This window comes from Leuciscus leuciscus (assembly GCF_965113295.1).
Source record: "Leuciscus leuciscus genome assembly, chromosome: 18".
Lineage (NCBI taxonomy): Eukaryota > Metazoa > Chordata > Actinopteri > Cypriniformes > Leuciscidae > Leuciscus > Leuciscus leuciscus.
This window is the reverse complement of record NC_138742.1, coordinates 30946776-30961826: the sequence shown is the minus strand read 5'-3', so window position 1 is coordinate 30961826 and position 15051 is coordinate 30946776. Positions and strand designations below refer to the sequence as shown.

Below are 15051 nucleotides of genomic sequence, written 5' to 3'. Positions count from 1 at the left end.
TTTTATTAGTGAACGAATCATTCAGACCATATATTTTCAAATATCTCAACTTGACAAATGAGCTCCAATGAACAAGACAAGGAGAGCTAGACTAGATTTAAGTAAATCGCCCTGTTTCTCACAGAGCTATCGTGTAGTTTAGGACTATGTTTATGGCACTTTTCAAGGTGCTTTTGCATCCTTTTTGCATTTAAAGCCTCAGTCTCAATCATTGTCATTGCATGCACAAGAACAACCAGTACAATATACAGCATCTTTCATTCCACGATCCATTGAAAAAAGAGAGTCATATGCTATAGAACGGAAACTATAGCAGGAACTAAACTGTTTGTGGAAGCGTTCTGGTGTCCTCAGAACTGACCTTGACTATTATAAAAACTAATTTCAGTGAGTTCAGCTAACCAGTCTCTAAGCTTCATTCGTTCAGTTGCAGTATTGCGGTCATTAACCGTGTCATGTCTGGTTGCAGATGGAGACGGCTAAGAAGACGTATCACATGGCATGTAAAGAGGAGAAACTGGCTGCGGGCCGCGAGGCCGACGCTTCTGTCACTCCAGACCAGCAGAAGAAACTGCACGAGAAGACGGAGAAATGCAAACAAGATGTGCAGAAGGTGCGGGAAACAGCTTCACAGAACATTTAATTCATGGCAGAATACTTCATTAATGGGTATAATAATGTGAGCCGGTACACAGGAATTATAAATGTGGGAAACAGTGTTTTCTTACAGTGCATGCTAGCTTTCTCAGATAGCCTAAATAGCATGCGTTATGTGGAAACATCTAAATGAACTGGTAAAAGAAAAAAGATCATTTAATCTGACTTTATCAACCTGACAAATACATAAACTGAAGTACTTTATGGTCACTGGTCAACCCTGTTGTGAATGAGCCTGATCCTGAATTCCCAGCACAATCTAACTTTTGTATAATTTATACCACCACACGGACATTTTACATTTATATATATATATATATGAAGAGTTCAGATGCAAAAGCCTCTAAGTGCCATCTTAAATTTTCTTCTAGAATGATCATTTTTATAAAGCTTGTATATTTGAGTTCAGTCATTTCACTTAAATGACAATTAATAGGTCATTTGCATTGCCATTTAAGTTAAATTATTGAACTTAATTATACGAGTTTGATAAAAATGATCATTCTAGAAGAAAATTTTAAATGGCACTTAGAGGCTTTTGCATCTGAACTCTTCATATTGAATGTTTGGCCTAATGCATAAATTGTAATTGCGTTTAATTGAATTGAGTAATTTATACAATTCTTACAAATGTGTACATATAGCAATGCTACCGACTACACTGAGAAAATACTTAATACTCAGATTTGAGAAAAGAAGTGGATCTCGAGCGCAACTGCGAGATTTCTTCATTCAATATCTTACAACAATGAGCTATTAAAATGAGCAGTGACTCTTAAGTGAAGAGTTATGACATGTAAAGATATAACAATCGCTCTCTCTCTCTCACTGTATTGAATTATTAAGTTACAGTCCTATAATGGTATTGCTCTAGCATTGCTAAACTGTAATTCCCACTGGATGATGCAGCTCGTGATGTGTGTGTGTGTGCGGCAGGCGAAGGAGAAGTACGAGAAGTCTCTGGACGAGCTGTCGAAGTGCACACCGCAGTACATGGAGTGCATGGAGCAGGTGTTCGACCAATGCCAGCAGCACGAGGTCAAGCGGCTGACCTTCCTCAAAGAGGTTCTTCTGGACATCAAACGACACCTGAACCTCACCGAGAACCAAAAGTCAGTGGGAACCACACAGTCTGTACTCATTTACAAAGAAATCAGTTTGAGGTTTTGTCGAGATACCAAAACAAAAGTTGAGATCTCATTAGTGATCGAACTCTTCTAAGAATTGAATTTGCTAGCGCTTCACTCCGCCTGACTCGTGATCCGGTCTCAGTGGGTAACAGCTCACTGGAGCTAAAGCAATGCAAACTGTGGGAAACTGTTCAAACTTTTCAAACACAGAGTGGGAAAAAGTGTGTCTCACAAAACCACTTGACTGCAGCTCAGTGAATTACACACACACGCGCAGGGAAACACACCCCTGAGCGGCTCGTTTCATTATTCAGCGGCTCGGCCCGCATTATTAACCAGCAGAAACTCATTCGGTTTACACCGGAGATTCAAATGTCTCGCTGTTTCAGGCCATCTCTGTTCAATTCAGCACTGTTGTCTTTCCCCACCGCGTGCATTTGGCTTCCTACCAACACGTACGGAAAATACGTCTGTAAAAAAGCATTTTACACGCACACACACAGAACGAGCATGAGAGCGTTTTCTGCGCCGAACATTAGCGATCAGTTCACAGTTCATCATTCAGGATCACAGACTGAAGAGAGTGTGTTTCAAGCTTTTGTGAACATATTTCATATACTCTACATGCACACACATTTCATCACGTTTTCTTAAAATAGAGATTGCACTTGTCTCGGTGGGTCCTGGATTGGAAAAGTTTGGGAACCCCTGGTCTAGTTGACTTGTTGTCTAGCTTGTAATGCATTTGTCAGAGCTTAATGTTAAGTGTGTGTTTTTGTGTTTTCCTTGCTATAGCTATGCGTCAGTGTACCGCGAGTTTGAACGCACCATTCTGGCTGCCAACACACAAGAGGATCTCAAGTGGTTCAGTAATAATCACGGTCCTGGCATGCATATGAACTGGCCCCAGTTTGAGGTACACAACTTTGAATGAACAAAGAGGTTTTAACAGTTGTGTGACCTTGTCTAGTTTGCTTATAAGGTACAAGAGACCGGGGTTAGTGGTCACATGTGAAAGTTGTCACAGACTCTAATATCCCAGTATAAGGCTTTAAGTCAAAGGTCCAGTTGCACTCTAGAAGTTTTCATGTTGTGTTCATGTTTCTTAAACCTTGTTAAAAACCAAAAATTAGGATTTAATTTGTTACCTTTTCATTTTCTCACATGTTTTGTTTACAATTTGCTAATAAACCATTAAATACACATTTCAAATGCAGATAATCTGTTAAATATGCTTTTCTTATTACTTTTCATGTCATATTTCAGAAAAGGTATTCTCATTTGTATTGCTGGCGTGTTTTAACTTTTTTTTTTGTTTTCCTGAAAGATAATGGAAAATGGAAATGTTTAGCAGCGGTTTGTAACAGATTTTCTGTTCTGAATCTGTTCCTCTCAGGAATATAATCCAGACGCCACCAACGCTGTTGCCAAGAGAGAAAAGAAGAAGCCAGACGGAGTGGCTCCCGCGACTCCAAACACAGAGCACGCGGGTCAGGCCGGCGACCGTGGCAGGTCAGGCGTCATTCAAGCTTTCTTTTATGCAGAATATCCTTCTCTCTTTTCAGAGGTTGATTGCTGTTCACTTCACTCGTTCAAATAAAGATTCTGTGAAGTTCAACAGAGAACTCACTTCTGATTGACAATCGTTTCTGGCCGTACAGGGTTCGTCTATAATTTGACAGGGTGGATGCATTATAATCATGAAAATTAAAATGAAATAATAATGTTGGTGACACTTTAGTTTAGGGTCCAATTCTCACTATGAACTAATTGCTTATTAGCATGCATATTACTAGGATATTGGCTGTTTATTAGCACTTATAAAGCACAAATTAATGCATGACCATATTCTACATTCCTTATCTAACTATTATTAAGCAATAAAGTAAAAGATTTTATTGTGGCAAAAATATTTTTAAATTTCGGCACATAATTGACCTTTGATAATTAAATAGCGTTTTTTATTTATTTAATTATATTTGTAAAATTGGTAGGGATTACATTTGAGTCTTTAGCAGTGTTTGAATTGTGTCAAAGCCCAAACCTCCTCCCCCTTAAAAGAAAACATCACAACCCTAATTTTTTATTTACTTTACTTTTTTTATTGTCAGTTTCAGAACATGTTAGTCACTGAATACATTATTATTCATTATTCATTTTATTGTCTGTTATATATATATATATACTTGCTGGATAGGTCTATTAAAACAGTGCACATAGACTATTACAGATATTTATTTTCATTTTATGCATTTGATTTACTTTCATATTACATAAGTGCAGTGCACACAAAATCATTTAAAGGGTTAGTTTACCCAAAAATGAAAATTCTGTCAGTAATTACTCACCCTCATGTTGTTCCAACCCTGTAAGACATTCGTTCATCTTGGGAACACAAATTAAGATATTTTTTATTAAATCTGAGAGCTGGATCTCTCCATCATAGGCTTCTAAGGGACTGAAACTTGCTGGCCCAGAAAAGTTATTAAAGAGATCGTTAATATAGTCCAAGTGACTACAGTGGCTCAAGCTTAAGTATATAAAGCGACGAGAATACTTTTTGTGCGCAAAAAACACACAAAAATAACGACTTTATTCCACTATTTATTTCCTTCTCTCTGAGCCTCGAGTTTTTTCACGTAGTGTTTTAACACGGCGCGTCTGTGTCGCACGTCACCACGTAGGCTCACTATTGGCCGACGCTGGTCATGTGTGTGATACGTGTGGCGTATAACACAGACGCGCTGCGTTAAAACACTACGTGAAATAACTCGAGGGTCTTACGGGGTTGGAACAACATGAGGGTGAGTAATTACTGACAGAATTTTCATTTTTGGGTGAACTAACCCTTTAAATATGCCTGATAACTCTGATCTCTGAGGGATCTGACCTGAAATACATCTTACACAGGACAATCTCTTTTTTTGTTCTCATATTTTTGTCAGTTTGTTTCAATTAAAATCTTGTAATAATTATCATTATGAATAATATTTTTCGTCTTCTCTTTGTTATCGAACCATTTTCATCGTTAATGAAATTAACTGTCTTTGAGTAGGTTACAAGATTTAAAATCACGTAGTCGTTTGATTCAGAATGGGTTGCTGACTACAACTGAGATTTTATTTGTCTATGAATTACATTAGATAACTAATTACATCTGCCTGCTAGCGAGCTAGCATAATATAGCAAACCAAAGTATATCATGCTAACAGGACACGTCATCCCCTGTCTTTGTCTAGTGTGAGCAGCTATGATAAGAACCAGGCGTACACCACAGAATGGTCCGATGACGATCAGCCCGCCGGATACTCGGGGAATGAGACGAATGGCGGGGGAAACTCTTTCGAGGATGACACGGTCAGCAGAAGTGGCGTGCGAGTGCGGGCGCTGTATGACTATGAAGGCCAAGAGCAGGATGAGCTAAGCTTCAAAGCAGGTAAAGTGAAAAAAGTGAAAAAACTGTTAGCTGTCATTAGTGGTGTTACTGGAGCAAAACATGTCACCATGTGCAAATCCTTTTGATTTAGCTATTTTTGAGTAAAGTACTTGTTCAAAATAACAACTTTGGCAAATGATGTAACACTTTTCATTAAAGGTACAATATGTAATTTTTTTCGCCGCTAGGGGTCGCTAACCTCTTACAATAACAAAGGCGTAAGTTGATGACGCAAAATTTCCTGCGGAATTATGGAACTTGTCGTCAAGCCGATGGATCTAATAATGTGAATACACTGATGTTTTTATCACGATATCAGCGCCACACGCGAGTCCCACGGATATAAAGGAATGGAGATTTCATTCTACCAAACGCAAGTGCTGTATTAGTGCTCACACAGGTCTGTGTATTAGACGTGCATTAGACGAATGAAACTTGTGAGGTAACGCAGCGGTTTCACTTGCTCTACACTATCACACTAAACTGCATTTGAGTGTCTTAAAGTTATAATGTTATTCTATGTGTTAGTTTGTCTGTATGAGACTAGCAGTGAGCTAGATCAACATTAGAATAACATACTGATCATATTCTAACATTTCATCATGTTGAGCTATAAAACATTGATTAGTTTTATGTACATTTGCTCACCTGTCTAATAAAGTACATACAAGAACTCTGTGAAGTCGTGACTCGTGAAGCGCTGTCAAGTCCAAGTTAGTCGCTGATATTGATCCTCGTTTTAGTTCTCCTTTTTTCCCAAAGTCTGCTTGCCATGGTCCATAATGTTTGAACGAAACAACAACAGCGTGCAGCCAGAGGTTACGCACTACACTCATTATGCACAGTCCACGTCTGTCGTCATGGTTACTATGGCAGTACTTGAGCGGAAACCAGGGATAACGCGGATATTACGTCAGTGACAGGCGACAAGTGAACAGGTTTTCCGGGATGGCCAATTATTTAAAATTGGGATTTCTCTGAAATTAAAAATCTTTGGGAACTTTTGGGATATTGTAAGTACACAACTGCAGGAAATATATCACACTGTGCAAGTGATTTCTGGATATTTTATTACAAAATTCTTACATATTGTACCTTTAAATTAAATTATATGTCTCTAATTGTATTACTCTAATGGATTATTTTGCATGGATTCACATTTACTACATAATTTGGTTACAAAAAAAAAAAGACAAAACATAAAAATGTTAGATCAAATGATCTCAAAATCAGTTTATGTCATTGCATTCCCTTGTAAAAAAGAAGGACACTTCAGCATTCCTTCAAAAAGAGTACTTGTTGTCGAAATAATACGTTTTAAAAGAATATACTTCAATGCAAACTGTAATTGCATGCTAATTGTAATTATATGAAAATGTATCATAGTTTACATTTATATGAAATGCTATTTTTATAGCATTTAATATTAAATAGCTTTTTTTGACCAAATTAAATTGGACCTCTACGTGTGATTCCATAGTTACTTCTATTGCCTTTAAAAAGCAAGAATTGTCATTTCTATTGAAACTTGTATGTCATGTTTTTAAATAAAGTTATAATTACACGTTTGTAATGATGAATGCACAATTTGGTACATTTGCAATATAGTAACTTTAAATATAATGTTGAATAACACACAACAGTTACAATTATGATCAGTACTTTACATGCGCTTTAGTATGTTAGTCAAACACATCAAAATAAGTGCACTTCTTTAAAGCACAACAAAAGATTAAAACATGATTTACATTTTATTTTCAAGTAAAACTTTTAAAATCTTGGAAACTTAAAAAGTGCTTAATTGTTTTAAGAAACTTAAGAAGACTTGAGGCCTTTAACTCAAAAACCCAAAAGGGTCTTTTACAAATAATTTTTTTTTTACAAAAGGTTGTTTTTCTGGTGTCAAGGAACATTACTAAATTGTTTAAAACATTAGCCTAGAACAAGAAAAACTATTTGCCACTTGGGTAAGAAAAAAATGACCTAATTCAAGATGTATTCTCTGAAAACAAGTCTTTATGTAGAATGGCGTCCATTTAAATTATAACACATGATTTTTCTAGGGATGCACCGACATGAAACTTCTGGGCTGAAACTGAAAATTCTGGAAGCACGTGGTTGAAAACCAAAACAAAAAAGGACTTTAAATTATTTTATTTTTTAATTAATAATTTTTTTAAATAATTTTTTTTGTAGAATTGTATTAATATGAGACTTTTTAATTAAATTCAATAATTTATTGAATCTGAATTAAAAAAATACATGCCAGTCAAATAAAAGAATCACACTTTTATTTAGTCACACAAAATTTATTTAAAAATATTAAATATTAGGGCTGCACGATGGATATATCGTTTTAGCGCAGAGCCGCGCAGACAGCACGTGAATGCTGAATTCAGTTCTCTTTCACTTTCTTTTGAGTTTAAACGGACACGTACACGCAAAATGAAGTCAAAATGCCCGTCTCGGCGAGTATCCTCGTAAACACAGTGTTTTTTAAACAATTGAGAAAGAAAACAGATGCGTGCCATTTATATTAGGTCTGTGCATTCGTCTTAAAGGAAGAGAAGCCATTTACCAATGGTGATCAAAAAGAGAAAGAGAAAATGACTTTTGTAGCTTTAACAAAGATAAATTGTATTAATTAATTAATTATATTAGTTATGTTCATTTATACAGTGAAGACTGTTATTTTACATTTGTGTACAGATTGTAGCGTCATTTTACCAGCGTTGTCCAGCACGGCTATACACACCATTGAGGGGCTATGAACATTGAGGGGTGGGGCGGCATATATTTTCGGCTCATATTTTCGTGCCATTTTTGGACAATAATTTTCGGCGGCCGAAATTTCGGTGCATCCCTAGATTTTTGACTATACATATGGCAGGTATGGCAGTTATAATATGTATCACCCACAGGTGATGAATTATCAAAGATCGAAGAGGAAGATGACCAGGGCTGGTGCAGAGGTCGTCTGGACAGCGGCCGGACAGGCTTATACCCGGCCAATTACGTTGAGGAAATCTGATCACCTGACTGGAGGACAACACACCTTTGGAGGCAGCTCTGATTGTCCGATCTAATAACATGGCAAAAATGCCAGAGACTTAATATGAACGACTTTCCCTGAAGATGTGCAATGCAGTCTTGTTTAAAATCAAAAAAAATCTTAGTAAAAATATCCACACTGTATATATATATATTGATCTTATCTGTGAGGCTGGGAAGAGCTTGCTCACTACTAATATCTGTTTGCAAATATTTAAAAATAATATACATACTTACAAACAGATTTGAACAAATAAATGACCCATCAGTTATGCAAGTACAGGATACACATTATTTGTGCTGATTACATTTAAAATTATATTACAGACATGAGTATAGAATACTCCTATTAGCATAATATCCAACTGAACAGTTATTCATAAGGCCATTCTGCTGTATTTTAATACAAAGTTCATATAACAGATTCAGTGTGCAATTACGGGGTACTTGTCCAGTGTCACGGTGTTTAAACAGAATATGACTCACAACAGGCTATCCGGTTTTCCTCTTACTGTCTCACCATCAGTCCATGCCTAGTTGCGCTGATTATTCTATTAGGTATCGTCTTGATGTGTGTGTCTTTACGCATAGCAGCATGTGCTATGGAGCATGTAGCCCTTGATTCCTCAGGCCATCTGTACTGTATGCAAATCCCACAGTGACCACAGGGGGCAGCAGACTCAATGTCAACCTCAAACCAGGAAGTGGTGGAACTAGAATATCTATGGCTGTGTCTGAAATCGCCCCCTATTCCCTTAAGCAAAACTTCCTTTTGAGGGGACAGCCATTTGTGGTGGTGTCCAAAACCATAGTGGACACTGTCCAAAGTGGGTACAGCGTAATATCATACAGGTCTAAATTCCTTCTTTAATTTATCATTAAATTCTTTGATTAAGGTTTGTACATGCTACTTTCCATGACAGAGTTCAAGATAAATATTTGTATTACTACTGGAGCTGCCAGTTTGCTAAGTTTCAGATGATTATTAAACATCAAGCACAAACTATGCAAAAGCGGCAGCCCTTCCAGTGTCCGAATTCACTAACTCAAGTGGACTATAGTAGTGGAGTAATGAGAGGAATAGTGAATGAGGGTATATGGGGCGAATTCAGACACAGTTTATGTTCAGAACAGAATACTACCTTAGTAGTAGTATAAAATGGATACTGCATACTATTTTTAGAAACAGTATGTGAAACAGTATGCATTATGCAGCGAGAAACTTTTCAAACAGTTGCATGCAATTGTTGGCATGTGACGTCTTCGTGTTGCATGCGAGTGGTGTCCAGGTATCGTCAAACAATGCAGTTGTTTTGAATTTGTGAATTTTGAGACCTCCGGAATAGACACGTCAAACTAGATAATTTTTTTTCCCGTCATGCTAGAACTGGAAGGTCAAGCACATTGCATATTAGTATACTGTTGCTAAATGTACAACATCAATCTGGGTATTCCATGCCTACACACAATTTGCATGCTGTACACAGTATACATACTATATACTGCATAAAGAGTACAAATTGTAAGTGTGCTGTTCTGAACATGACTCATGTTCTCCAATTGGATGTGTCATCTCATGTTTGTCAAAGTCATGTGTTGTAATTTGTTACTCCAAGAAGGTCTTGTAGAAGCAGTCTTGTCTCTATTTGGCATGTGTTCATGGTCACTTCTAGTACCAAATCTAGGTTCCTCAGATGGACATGAATGTTTTCTGTGCATGATTTGGGCTACTTATACACAGCAGTTTTAAAGTGCCCCTACTATGCCATTTTAAGGTTTGCTCATTTTGTTTTAGAGGTCTCCTAAAATAGGTTTACAAGCATCAAAATTCAAAAAGAATTTTCTCATAATATACATTGCAACATCACCGATTTCTTCACAGTGTCTAAACCAGGGGTGTCCAAACTTGGTCCTGGAGAGACACTATCCTGCAGAGTTTACCTGCAACTAGCCTCAACACACTTGGCTGGAAGTTTCTAGAATGCCTAGTATGTGTTTAATTGTTTAACAGGAGCAGGATTGGACACACTGGTCTAAACGCTTCGATAAAGGATTTAGTCTCTCTGTGCCTCCCCTTTCCGAGATCTTCCTCTGCTCTGATTGGTCAGATGGCCCAGTCTTTTGTGATTGTTCGACCGCTGTGGGAAATTAAACGGTCATTACCATATCTGAATTTCAGCTATGGATCTTTTTCAACACTTTATACACAGTGATTCGAACAGTAATGTTGGTGTTGGTTTTATCGTATCAATCCCAGCCCGACGACTCATCCTTCGGCCGCACAGAAAACAGTGCATTCTTGACATGTCGACGACACGAACTCAACTCTTCTGAACCATTCAGTTCAAAAAGAAGGTCGAAAGCACTTGTTAGAGGCGTTACGTAAGTGCCTATTACCAACATAATCCAATCTGAATTGAATTAATACATCGTTTGACCGGACCTAACTGTTTATATATATAAATATAGGCTATATGTGTTTGCGTACTTGATATCAGGAAGCAGCGTAATACGCACATGAAGACAGGAAGGTGACAGCGGTGCGTAAATCAAGTTACCCTTCCCACTTCTGCTAGTTTTACTGAGATATCTTATCCCGTGCGAATTGGCCATTATTATTACAGACGTCCTGTGGTAAAATTGCATTACTCCATCTACCCTTGTAAAACTAATCCTGTCCGAATAAGGGCTTAAGACTGGAATTACTGACGACTCGTTTCAGGCTGTTCAGAATCGACTCTTTCTTTTGGGAGACAATAGCTCCATTTACTTTGATCTTTGAAACATTGCAGACCTTTTACATTCACAAACAACTATATGACACACTATATGAAAGGTAATAATGGAAAAAGCATAATAGGGGCACTTTATCCATGAGTGAATTTCACAGCTGGACCATCACATTCATCACTAGTTGATTCACTCTGAGGAATCCCTGTAGTTTCATGGTCTGTTAACTAACGCGCACTGCTTTTGCATCAAGTTTGAAACATTTGATAAAATCTTTGATTCATTTTGAAATAATAAAAAAGCTAAAAGGTTCACACAAAGTGGCAACATATGATTTGCTGGCAATATACTTGGTATTTGGGTATTTAAGTCACTCATTGCAATCCATTGGATTTATTTGACAGAAAGATAGCACAAGCACACTTCTCACAAAAAAGTGTGACTCGAGTACATTTTGCGACCACTGCATTTTATTCCTTCCACCGCTGACCTCATTATGGCGTAATGGCACGATTTTGATAAGGCAAGCAGTGCTCCTCGTGTGCCTGTATTTTCCAAATTGCAGTACTGAGAAAATGTGGATCTGTGTATCGTTCATGAAGTTTCAGAGTGGGAGTGAAAATGAACAACAAACAGGATGTGACATAATACATTCAGAGGAAAGACCGCCTAGCATCTTTGTGATTGAAACTGTTCAGTCTAGAAAAAAAAAAAGAGAACTCGCATTGTCAAAATATTCCGTAATGTACACAAAAAAGAAGTACGAAAGGGTACATGTGTCGGGGTTATCGTATTGGAGTGTATCCTCTTTATTATATTCAGTGTGTATGAGTTGTGTTTCTGTATAGAAAATAAAAATTGTAGTTTAATTGTAAATGTTGGGTAACAAAAGAACTACGCTTTGAAAAAAAGAACACTGTAATGCTATATAGGCCTAGGTACCATATTGTATTAATATGATTTTGATTGCAATGAAATCACTATGTACCATACCTGTATAAATGCGTGTGGGTCCACGCCGTCATATTTGTATATGATGATGTAATTTATTAAGATTATATTCTACTGTAACTGTACAACTGTGTTGAGTAGAGACAAACCGCTAAGTTGCGACAGGAAAGAACCGTGTAATTTAAATGCTATTTTTAATGTTGATTTGTTCTTTATGCAAATGAAAGGATGAAGGTTTATGTTGTGAACGTTACTCTTGCAGTGTAGAGGACGTGTGTATGTTCATAGTTAGTTGATGTAAATTGATCTCCTTGCTGGTGTAGTGCCTCCTCATCCATAACATAATGTTCATTTATATATGCATAAAGTTAATGATGATGAACATAATGTTGAAAACCTGATTTGAAGTTTTTGTGCTGAAGTCAATATTGCAATATTAGTTTGGAAGGAGAAAACATGTTTGTTGAGAAAAATGTACAAAATGTGTGCTCCATTTTTTTTGTAAACGAAGTTTATATTAGTTTCTCCTTGTCTCAAAATACTTTACACACTTCTTTTTGTTTTTACCAATTCATTTGGAAAGGTTCACACCTACTGAAAAAAACATAGTTTTTGTTGCAATACATTTGTGTAACAGAATGCACCTGGTTAGAAAAATTAGATTGTACAACATACCACTTTTTACAATGCATATTGTCCCAAAGCAGCTTAGAGAATCTAAGTACCTACAAAAAATAAAAATAAAATGAAAAAGGATGCTAAGGATGTTCAAAAAAATTATCCACATATTGTGGATTATACGTGATTTACAGTGGATTTGAGATATTTCATCAGGGCATGTGGGCAAACTCACACTTTACCAAGTTGACCGTGAGCCTAGCCTTAGCCAAACACTCAAAAAGTTCTCTAATACATAAAAGATGCTGCTCCCACATATCACTGTATACAAATACATAATTTAACTAGACAGCACATCCGTTTAAACCAGAAGTTACTTGGTTCATCAAGCATTAAAAGGTAGAGGGCGCACTTCTAAGACCAAAACTCATAACAGAGTCAAGAAGGAGTAATGAATAAGGCAATCTCCTGTGCACGAGCTGTTAAAGGCACTTGCCAATATCCCCTCAATAAATCGAACTTACTGCGTAACAGAGCCGACAGAATCTACACAATGTTCCATTAGAGGCAAAGGGAAAGAATCTGATTTCGTTACGTTATTCATCTTTTGATAGTCAGTACAAAAGTGGTACATTCCATCCTTCTTTCCCACTAGTAAACAAGCGGATGCCCAGCTTGAAAAGGAAGGTTTAGCAATGTTATTTTCAACCATATATCTAATTTCAGACTCATGATGATGTTGTTTAAAGGGGACATATCGTGCTAAATCCACTTTTTTAGCCCTTAAATGCATTTTGTTGTATATTTGGAGTGTTTAGAAGTAAAGAAAAGTTGAAATTATTATCTTCAGGTGCTTCGTTGATATCTTTATATTCTGTTTTGGTCATATTTTTCAACCGGTTCAGATTTTTCTGTTCTCTATGACGTTTTTTGAACTATTACGTCACAGTATTTGCAGCGGAACTGCCAAATAAGGACATTGACTTCCGGCCCAACACTTCCAGCAATCCGCCATTTTTATTTCTCGCTGCAATTTTGTAGTCCAAGCTAAAGGATGCAGAAGTTACGAGAGGGTAAGTTAAAATGTTCGGTTGTTGGATGTAGTAACCCACACGCTTCATTACACCGTCTAATGTAGATGAACTGCCGCGCATGTGACAGGGCGCATGTTTAACTGAAAGAACGAGCAGAGAGAGAGACCCGGCTCTCTCTTCGGAGCCAGGCGAAAGTGTAAACAAGGCTTCACCGTCTCCAAACTAGGCGCTGTCTTGCTCTCTCTCCCTCGCACATATTAATCAAAATAAATCGACCAAAGTTTCATGTGTAAATACAGTAACACACCATTGCGATACATACATCCATATGAAGACGTTGTTCTGCAGGTTCGTCGTCTTCATTTTCATCTCGCTCCGGCTCCGACTCTGGCTCGAACATGTAAGGCTGGCTGGACAAGTCTTCCGTTGTTGACATTTTGTTAATAACGTGTGAATAAAACGTTTCTGTGCCGCTAGATAATCGTATCTCTGCTATCAAACTACAAAAATGGCCGAACGGGGTGGAGTTGAACCGAGTGTCACCGCTACAACCTGGAGAGGGGGCGGGGTATGAAGTGTATCAACTGTATTTAAAGAGACCACACCGAAACGAGTTGCTCTCAGACGCAGATAGGGTAGAAATGAGGAATTCAGACCCAAGCATTGCAGTTCCACTTTATATAGACTACAAATGTATGATTTATATGTAAAAAGGAACGATTTAAAAGCATGATATGTCTCCTTTAAACAAAAACACTGTAAAAATTAAGGAGTATAGGTTTTGTCTCGCCAACATCTAAATCGTGCTCTATGAAGGGGAATCTGAAAACAACACAGGAAAATCAGAAATTAAAGTTAGCTCTCTGGTGAAGAGGGAAATGTTGTACAAAATCGTACAAATTGGTGAGCCTCTTAGGGATGTTAAGACGGGACCGCAAAATGCAATCCTCAGGGACTTTAACATCCTCAGCAACATCCATCACAGAAGAAGCCCCAGCAACTGCTACTGGAGCCTTCTCCGACACAAAGGAACAAGATTAGAAAGCTTTTAACAGATTAACATGGCACAGCTTTGCGTGTCTCTTTCACTCAGGAGTTGAAATCGGGGTAATTCTGGTCTGAAACTTGATGTACAACAGAATATGGACCTGAAAACTTTCCACAGAAAGGAAAATCAGGAAGAGGCAACAGAGCCAACACCGGATCACCTGAACAAAACACACAAGAATCTGTTTCGATCAAACAAATGCTTAATATTCCTTTGTTTGTTCAACTAGTTTTCTTTAGTCATTTGACCTGCTAAGAGTAAACAACATCTGAAACCATTAACAAGAGTAAGCAACATCTGAAACCATTAACATATTGTAGCAAACTCTGAGGTGCATCGCAACTCATTTGGACTAAAACCTAAACTGTCATGAACTACCTAAAGAGTCGCCAACAA

The 15051-nt window shown here is 37.4% G+C and overlaps 1 protein-coding gene across 3 annotated transcripts in view; it reads left to right on the top strand.

Annotated features, from left to right (window-relative positions):
- Nucleotides 1-15051, top strand: part of pacsin1a (protein kinase C and casein kinase substrate in neurons 1a) — a 257166-nt gene that overhangs the window by 46959 nt on the left and 195156 nt on the right. For 2 of the 3 annotated variants that reach the window (XM_082145175.1, XM_082145176.1), the window contains exons 5-10: nt 470-613; nt 1594-1769; nt 2583-2703; nt 3184-3299; nt 5027-5223; nt 8145-10552. In XM_082145175.1, the coding sequence (XP_082001301.1) occupies nt 470-613; nt 1594-1769; nt 2583-2703; nt 3184-3299; nt 5027-5223; nt 8145-8254 (864 nt within the window). In that variant the 3' untranslated portion in view covers nt 8255-10552. Of the gene's footprint in view, nt 1-469; nt 614-1593; nt 1770-2582; nt 2704-3183; nt 3300-5026; nt 5224-8144; nt 10553-15051 lie in introns of those variants that run through there. The other variant, XR_014199689.1, reaches the window with a different exon arrangement.